The sequence below is a fragment of the Microtus ochrogaster genome, chromosome 7, assembly GCF_000317375.1.
Source record: "Microtus ochrogaster isolate Prairie Vole_2 chromosome 7, MicOch1.0, whole genome shotgun sequence".
Taxonomy (NCBI): Eukaryota; Metazoa; Chordata; class Mammalia; order Rodentia; family Cricetidae; genus Microtus; species Microtus ochrogaster.
Genome location: NC_022014.1, coordinates 15,906,190 through 15,915,038, shown reverse-complemented (window position 1 = coordinate 15,915,038; position 8,849 = coordinate 15,906,190). Strand labels below are relative to the sequence as shown.

The 8,849-nt window shown below is 44.7% G+C and overlaps 1 protein-coding gene across 1 annotated transcript in view; it reads left to right on the top strand.

Annotated features, from left to right (window-relative positions):
* LOC101991342 (schlafen family member 12-like) overlaps positions 1-3,528 on the top strand; it is a 6,953-nt gene extending 3,425 nt beyond the window's left edge. Inside the window, exons 2-3 of the mRNA XM_005349365.3 lie at positions 167-477; positions 2,553-3,528. Of these exons, the coding sequence (XP_005349422.1) occupies positions 167-477; positions 2,553-3,112 (871 nt within the window). The 3' untranslated portion in view covers positions 3,113-3,528. The remainder of the gene's footprint in view (positions 1-166; positions 478-2,552) is intronic.
* Positions 3,529-8,849: the final 5,321 nt, after the last annotated feature.

Sequence of the window (8,849 nt, the reverse complement as noted above, 5' to 3'; positions counted from 1 at the left end):
GAATGATCTTAACCTGCGTCTGTCTGGCGTGGGAGAACCATGGCGACTCACTGACTCAGCTTCTTTCTCCCAGCATCCTGTTCTGTTTTCTCCGCCTACTTAAGGGCTGGCCTATGTAATGGGCCTAGGCAGTTTCTTTATTAATAAGAAATCATTCCCACATCAGAAACCAGCAAATGGTTGGTATTGAAGCGGAGAAGAGCAATCTTGAGAATCTAGAGAGTGAAATAGAGAAGTGCATCCGACAGCTGCCTCTCGGTCACTTCTGTGAGAAACAAGAGAAGATAAAGTACACATGCAAATTCATCCCAGTCCACAGACCAGGAGATGTGCGCTCATATGTGTGTGCACTCAGAGTGGAGAGATTCTGCTGTGCTGTGTTCGCTGCAGAGCCTGAGTCCTGGCACGTGGAAGACAGCTGTGTCAAGAGGTTTACCTCAGAGGAATGGGTCAAGCGCCAGATGGACACAACACGAGGTTGGGGAAGGGAGATTAACAATCATTTTACATTTGGTTTAGGGGGGTTGAAAGATTGCTTTCTCGATCTTGGGCAAATCAAACTCCTCAGGTATCAATAACTCATTTACTGTTCTCTGCTCGATACTATCCAGAGCTCACAACCTCCTGTTTCCTTCTGCCTACTTAGATGCCCTATGGAAAGTATGTTAGCTGCTTTTAGTAAGGCTATGAGCTATTTCCTTCACAATGACCAAGTGTGACAGGGCCTGCTTCTCCAGTGGTCAGGACTGAAGCAGGAAAAGGAAGGGGTCCAGCCTCATAATGCCCTTGAAGGGTCTTGTCAACTCCCTCAGGGAGTTAAGATGAGATTCCTGCCAAGAAACAGGCCAGGGCCAATTTGGAGCCCTACAATTTACAACAGAATCCTGAAAGTTTCTCCAGTCCTAGCCTCACTATCAAGTCTGTTTCCATCAGAAAGCTGATTGATCAGCAGAGCCTCTCATGGACCCTATCCTGTGTACTTCCTGAATTTCTGCGCATCCACCCAGAGTTGCCTAGCGAGTTCTCCCTGCCTCTTCCAGACTATATCTAGCTTCTTTGTCCAAATCCCTCCTACTGCGAAGGCTTCTGGAGCCCACCCCAGGCTCCCACTGCACTGATCCCATTTCTCAGGGTCAACTTTCTGTGTCCCTCATCCTTCACTAACAGCGATAAATGCATTAGAAAACCAAGCAATGAAAAGGGAATGTCTCTTCATTTGGGAATTTCAGTGTGCTAGCCCAGCATGTGGTGTCTCCATTGCTTTCGGGCCTGTGGTAACCTGTGCTCCTTTTCGGAACATCAGAACCCCACCATCTAATCTTCTCCTTAGTCTTTGTTTAACTCTTTTATTCCGTTCACCCTTTTCTTAAAAGTTCCTCCTTTGTCTCACATTTGCTTGTGGAATAAAACTCAGAATGTTTTCTGAAGGAGAGAAACATTCTGGCGTTGATCTCACTTGGAATGAAAGGCCCCACTTGAAACTCGCACCAGAAATTCCACAGTCTCTGAAAATGCGAGCGACCTCAGCTTCTTCAGAAGCTCACTGCTTTACCACCCTTCATTCCTTCAGGATTGAATAGCTCTTAAAAAAAGCCACATTTGGGGACATTTCCTAGGTGATAGGGTGTTTGCCTAGCATCCAGGAAATCCTGGTTTCTATCTCCAGTGTTACATAGAATCATGATCTGCTCACGGTGGTGCACTTGTGGCCCAAGCTCCACATAGTGGGTTGTGACCAGCATGGTCTAAATGAATCCTTCTCTCAATTTTAAAAAGCACAAAGTGAAACAGACCTGCTTTATTATTAATACATTCAATTACTCTTAGTGTGCTTTTTGCTGTTATGTTTTCTGTAGTGTAGAGAACTTCACTATCACCAAAACTTAGTTTTGCAAATTGAATTTGACCTCAACATCTAACCTCGCTATCTAACCCCACTTTCTCTGAGGAAAACACAGTTCAGCTGAGACTTTTAATACATGTTGTACTAGTTGATAAACAGCATGGCTTATGGGAAATTTAAAATTACCTTTAATGTCTTCTCAGAATTTTCCAAGCTCACCGGGGAAGACTGGCTACCTTGTGTTCTCCTCTGATGCATCCTCTCCCCATCCCTGGAGCTCTGGGAATGTGCTCTGCTCTCTCCTTTGCTCTGTGGAGCCGTCCTGTGTCTCCTCGCTTTCCTCCTGTCTCATCACGTCTTTGGTGCTTCCTGATGCCTGACTTTCCTGTCTTCAGCACTAGGTCTGTCCTTTGCTCCCCTGACTCTTCTCAATAATGGAGTTGCCCAGAGCAGGGTCCTGATGCACCATGTAATAGAAAAGGCGGGAATGTGAGTGTTCACCTGTTTTCATGATTCTCTCTTGTCAGAACCTGAGTCTATAAGTCTGCCTTGCACCTGCCCCTTCTGCTCTTGAATTATTCTTTGGTGTCTTGTGTGTTCACCTTCTGGTGATATGAAGAGGGGGACTCACAAGCTGATTGGCAATGGCTCACATAGGACATTCTGGGCATTTTTATTTTTAATTTGGTATGTTTATTTATTTTTCTAGTGCTGGCTAGAAAGATGCCATGCTCTCCAGAAGGCCTCTGCATGGAGCTGTGCTCAGAACACGAACGATATGAGCAGTTACTTCAGACAGAGCTGGGCTCACTTCGTCAAGGGAAGCTGATCATCTCTGAGAGCTTGGCTTTAAGTCTGGGCTTACAGAAGAAGCAGGAAGTCATCTTGGATGTGCTTCATATTTCCCAGGACAGTCTCCTGACCCTGCACAGCTTTGTCCGGGGAGAGGAGGAGCTGGAAGGCGACAGCTCCGTTCTGAGGGACCTGGGCGCCAAGTTAAAGAACGACTGTAAACAAACTGCACAGACTTTAAAGCAGAAGCTGGTAAATCTTGGCGGTTTCACTGGGAAAATAGGTGTTGCGATAAAGATAACGTACTTGGGTCATAGGGCAGTGTCTCTATATGATTCAAGCTCGAGAATAAGTTACCCCAGAGAGTATTATCTGACAACCAAGACAGTAAGGGACTTAGAGAAGGCCCTTATTGAAGTATTAGGGACAGTGTACCGATGTAAAACTGTAGTGATCAGTTTACCTCTGAATTTTTAAACACATAGAATTAGATATTTTACTTTTCGAGGATTGTCCTAAATCATGTTTCAGACTGTTTGACATGGAAAGTGGACTATGGTGCAATGATATCTCATATTATGAAGTGAAAATATTCTCTGATTGTCAGGAGCCATTTCCCCCAAAAAGTATTGCAGGGACCATTGTCCTGGGGATGTTTGCAGAGAGCCCCACACCCCAACTATATTGAGAACTGTTTGTGGTTGGAATCACAAAAGGAAAGATTCTGCTTGCATAGAGAACACTAGGTGTGTTGACTCCTGACCTCCTGACCAAGGACTCCTGACCTCATGACCAAGGACTCGTGACCTCCTGACCAAAGACTCGTGACCTCGTATCCGAGGACTCCTGACAGAAGACTTGTGACCGACTCGTGACCAAGTGTCTACTTGTGACCATTGCTGCCCCAGCAAGATCCCATGCCCCTGCACCCTGCCCCCATCCCAAACCAAATTCCTCATCCAAGGGCTATATAAGCCACAACCATTACGCTAATAAAATGGAGACCTTGACAACAGATCTTGCTTGGCCTCGTTCCTCTTTCCCGCCCATGTTTTTTCAGATAGTGCCTCTCCGGGACCCTGGAATAACTGACCTGCCAGGCGGGTTACAACCCTAGACTAACTGACCCGCTGGGCGGTTACATCTGATTCTGTAAAAATATGGAAATTGTATCCTTTAGTAACTTCACAAAGTAGAAACCAAATTCTAGGAAAGGGATTGGCTGATAAAGAACACAACAATAAAACAGTGCTTTAAGAATGCGTCCCTACGCCTTTAATCCTAGTACTCGGAAGGTAGAGGCAGGAGGATCTCTGTGAGTTCGGGGCCAGCCTAGTCTACAAGAGCTAGTTCCAGGACAGGAACCAAAAGCTACGGAGAAACCCTGTCTCGAAAAAAATCAAAATAAAATAAAACAAAATAAAATAAAGAATGCGTCCCTCAACTGGGGATGAGGTCTGTGACTTTAATTTTAGAGTTTGGAGAATGGCCCATCCTTTTAATATTCATAGAGAAGTCCAGGATAGCCAGGGCTATGAAAAGAGGCCATGACTCAAAATAAATAAATAAAGACATACATAAATAATCAAAACACAAAAACGTGTCCAATCTGCATAGCCATCCTTCTGGCTGAGGAAATGCATGGGGACTCTAATGATGGAAGACACTCTCCCTAGAGAAGTTAGTGAAGAAAATGATGAAGAAGACAATGTAAGGCAACATTTGGTCACAGTGTTGCTGCTCAGCTGTGTGTGCTATTGCTGTTAAATCTGTGATTTGTATGTGACAACCCAAGAAGGACTTTCCACATGTTCCAAATCACAGAGGCAAGGCTCAGGATATGCATAAAATAAATGGAGACGGCTTATAGCAGCAGATAGTAAATATGGAGGTCTCCAAAAAAGTCAAAGAGAAAAGGAATACAATTATTCATTGTGTATTAAAGAAAAGCAATGTATCTGTTCATGTGAGGCTTCAAAAGGTCAACAGGTGTCAGGCATTAGGCCATGCACGTACTCTCTATGGGACTATAGCATGAGCTCCAGTAACATCTTTGTAATATTGTTCCCTTTTGAAGTCTTGATAGTATGGTTTATAAGTCGATATTGTTCTTTACTGGTTGATGTGTTGTATGTTTTACATTCCTGTTGTCATGTTGTTTGTGCTATAAATTAACATCTGTAAAAGTGTTACAGCATTGAGATTACATGGGAGTATTACATATTAATTTGAAATGTTGGTGTTTCTTCATAAAGGAAGCAATGTCCTTGTTGTACATATTTATTTGTGAAGTGGTACCTGCTGAAACTTTTGATGGAGGTCATCAAAAGACAGGTTGACCATGATGAGAATTCCTGACAGGGCAGATGAACTGGGTGCACACATATGCAGTTGTTTGTTTGTTTGTTTGTTTGTGTTTTACTCTTTGATTCTTTGGACTCCGTGGGGCTCTTTTGGGGGCCCGACACCCAACTCCCAAATAAATCACATGAAGCCAGCTGACAGCACTGACCACTCAAAAAGACTTGGCCCAGGTGACAGCCCAACACAGACACCAACATGGTGTGGCCTAGACCCTGAACATCTGTGTTTCCTTTAGTGGCATCATGGGCCAGTGACATCAACAGACACTAGTTGTGGTAGGATATGGACATCTGCAGCAGGTGGGGCCAGGATGTCTCTATGGCCTCAGGTGGCAGTGTTGGCCACTAAGATTGGCATGGCCCCCATGGCACCATGGTCCTCAGATAACACCATGGCCCAAGGTGGCAGCTCAGACTACAGGTCTCTATATGGTGGCAATAGGCTCCACAGACATCAACACAGCTGCCTTAGGGCCTCGAACTGCTGTTTCGCTATGGCTTATCGTCTGCACCAGAATCTACTGACATTGTCACTACCACCTGCAACCCTGCTGCCTCACAGCACCCTGCCACTAAGGCCATAGCCTGGTGGGACTTCCCATACACCAGCACCGGCTCTGCTGCTGCTACCAAAAGTAGTTTTTAACCAGGTCTCTATCATTATCTACCAGTAAAGACTCAGGAGTCTGATGTTGGGGTGAAAATCTGCTAACTCAGAGATATAGGGGAAGCCCAGTCAATCACCTTGCTTGTGGGGCAGGATCCCCTTAGATTAATATTTACCTATAAATCTTGCGGGTGTGCTCCCCGCGCCCTCTTTGTTTTTCCTGTGCTTCGTGGGAGCTCTGGCTTCGTAAGTCCTCCTTTCCTTATCCTACTAAAGCTGAATATTTTATAATAAATTCTATCTGCCATTCTTTTACGCAGCATCACAGAGAGGCCAAGAAGAAACTTGCTTAACTTCCTTTTTGGCTGAAGACCCAGCAAGAAAGAGAGCATCTCTCCAGCCATCCCAAACCAAGAAAGACCACAAGAACTCCAAGTCCCTCCCTACTCCTTCCTGTTCATCGGTATCCATCTTCTTGGCTTCCCCCTACTCTATGGCTAATTCCTTTCAAATAATTGCTGGTGTGGTGTGAAAGGGGGGTTGTTGGTTGATTGTGACTACCCAAATCAAGAAGTCTGGGGGAGGAGCCATCTGTGTTCTGCCAGCTCAGGTCTAAAAAGGACCATGCCACCCCTGGCTGATTGTGACCACCTACTGCTTGCCTTGCACAGAGGAGGACCTGAATCTGATACCTAAACCCCACATAAAATGCCATGATTGCAATTCCAGTGTTGGGGAAGTGGAGACAGGAAGAGCCCTCGATGGCCAGCTTAGTCTGATTAGTGATTCTAAGCCAATGACACCTGCTATTGTCCTCTGGTCTCTACAAGCGCAGGCACATGTGCACAAGCATGTGCACACACATGTGCACCTCCTCGTTGTACACACACACACACACACACTCAAACATACCACATTAAATTGTAAGGGTGCGCTTTGCAGAGTGCAATTAAAAGTGTCAAAGGGGAAAGTGTGTTGTAGAAGGGAGTAGTCTCTGTCCTGCTGGTACCCTGGATTAGTTTCTCTCCCACTCGATAGTTCCCCCAGCTGCTTATTAAATAATCACTCAGAGGCTAATATAGTAAATAGAATTGTTTGGCCAATGGCTTAGGCCTCTTACTGGCTAGCCCTAATGTAATTGCCTTGACGGGTCACCAGTCTAGGGTTAGTGAACCCATCTGGCAGTTCAGTTATTCCAGGGTCCCGGAGAGGCGCTATCTGGAAGATATGAGCTAGAAAAGAGGAAGGAGGCCAAGCTGGGATTCCTGTCGAAGCCTCAGTTTATTAGAGAAGGGGTACAACTTATATAGGGTATGGAGTTGGGGGGTGGGCACAGGGGTCTGAGCTCTTGCCACGTGGTTCATGTTGGTCACGTGGTCCGTGTTGGTCACGTAGACAGGAGGTTATCTTCGGTCAGGTCACTGTAGGCCAAGAAGTCACGAGTTGCCACACCTAGGGAACTAGATAGTTTGTAATGTGGGGTGGGTTCTGCAAACCGATATCTCTCCAGATAGCTCTCCATCAGCCAATTTGGATGTGAGGTAGGCTCTGTCAATAGAACGATTCCTAACATAATTAGGGGTGTGGGGTTCTCTGCAGACTCCCCTAGGGTGATGGTTCCTGCAATGATTGTAGGAGAAAATTGGCTCCTAACACCCTAACTATAAATTAGCCCATTTTGAGTAGTTTATATGAACATGAGGCTCATGGCTTGCCGGTAATATTCAGACCTTTTTCTTCTTTGACAGCGACATGGCATCATTTGCCTCCCCTTTCTCTCTGCATTGTTGTTTGGACTTTCTGTCTAGCTTTTTTTTGTGCTAAGCCATTGGCCAAAACAGCTTTACTCATCAACCAATAAAGACAACACATACAGAAGGACATCCTACATCAATGTTTTTAAAATAACCCCCAAACATCTTGAACCCACTCAAGTGATGTTTTCTAGCTCCATCCATTTGCCTGCAAAATTCATTATGTCATTTTTATCTGTTGTGTAGTACTCTGTTGTGTAAATGTACCATATTTTTCTTATCCATTCTTCTGTAACCTGCCCAGTGGGTCAGTTATTCCAAGGTTCCGAAGAGGCGCTATCTGAAAAAGACATGGGTGGGAGGGAGAAACAGAGACCAAGCAAAGCCAGACAAGATTCTGCTCTCAATTTGTCAAGGTCTCTCTTTATTAGTGAAATGATTGTGGCTTACGTAGCCTTTGAATGAGGAATTTGGCTTGGGATGGGGGCAGGGGCACGGCAAGGGCAAGAAGGGACCTTGCCAGGACAGCAAAGGTCACAAGTTGACACACCTAGTGTTCTCTGTGCGAGCAGAATCATTTCTTTTGTGATTCCAACCACAATAAATTCTCTAGATAGTTGGAATGTGGGGCGGGTTCTGCTAACAAATAGTTCTCAAGATAGTTGGGTGTGGAGCTCCCTGCAAACATCCTTAGGACAATAGTCCCTGCTATAATCTTTGGGAAAATGGCTCCTGCCTTGCTATAATCTTTGGGAAAAAATGGCTCCTGCCTTGCTATAATCTTTGGGAAAATGGCTCCTGACATTCTTCGGTTGAGGGGTATTTAGGTTGTTTCCAGTTTCTGCTATGACAAACAATGCTGCTATGAACATAGTTGAGCACATGTCCTTGTGGCATGATTGAGCATCTTTTGGATATATACCCCAAAGTGGTATTACTGGGTCTTGAGGAAGGTTGTTTCCTAATTTTCTGAGAAATTGCCGCACTGACATTCAAAGGGGTTGTACCAGTTTGCATTCCCACCAGCAATGCAAAAGTGTTTCCTTTCTTTACAACCTCTCCAGCATAAGTTGTCATCACTGTTTTTGATCTTGGCCATTCTTACAGGTGTAAGATGGAATCTCAGAGTTGTTTTGATTTGCATATCTCTGCTGACTAAGGATGTTGAGCATTTCCTTCAGTGGCTTGTAGCCATTTTAGATTCCTCTGTTGAGAATTCTCTATTTAGGTCTGTACTTTATTTTTTTTATTGGATTATTTGTGCTTCTGATGGCCAATTTCTTGAGTTCTTTGTACATTTTGGAGATCAGACCTCTGTCTGATGTGGTGTTAGTGAAGATCTTTTCCCATTCTGTAGGCTGTCATTTTGTCTTGTTGACCATGTCCTTTGCTTTACAGAAGCTTTTCATTTTCAGGAGGTCCTGTTTAATAATTGTTTATCTCAGTGTCTGTGCTACTGGGGTAATATTTAGGAAGTGGTCTCCTGTGCC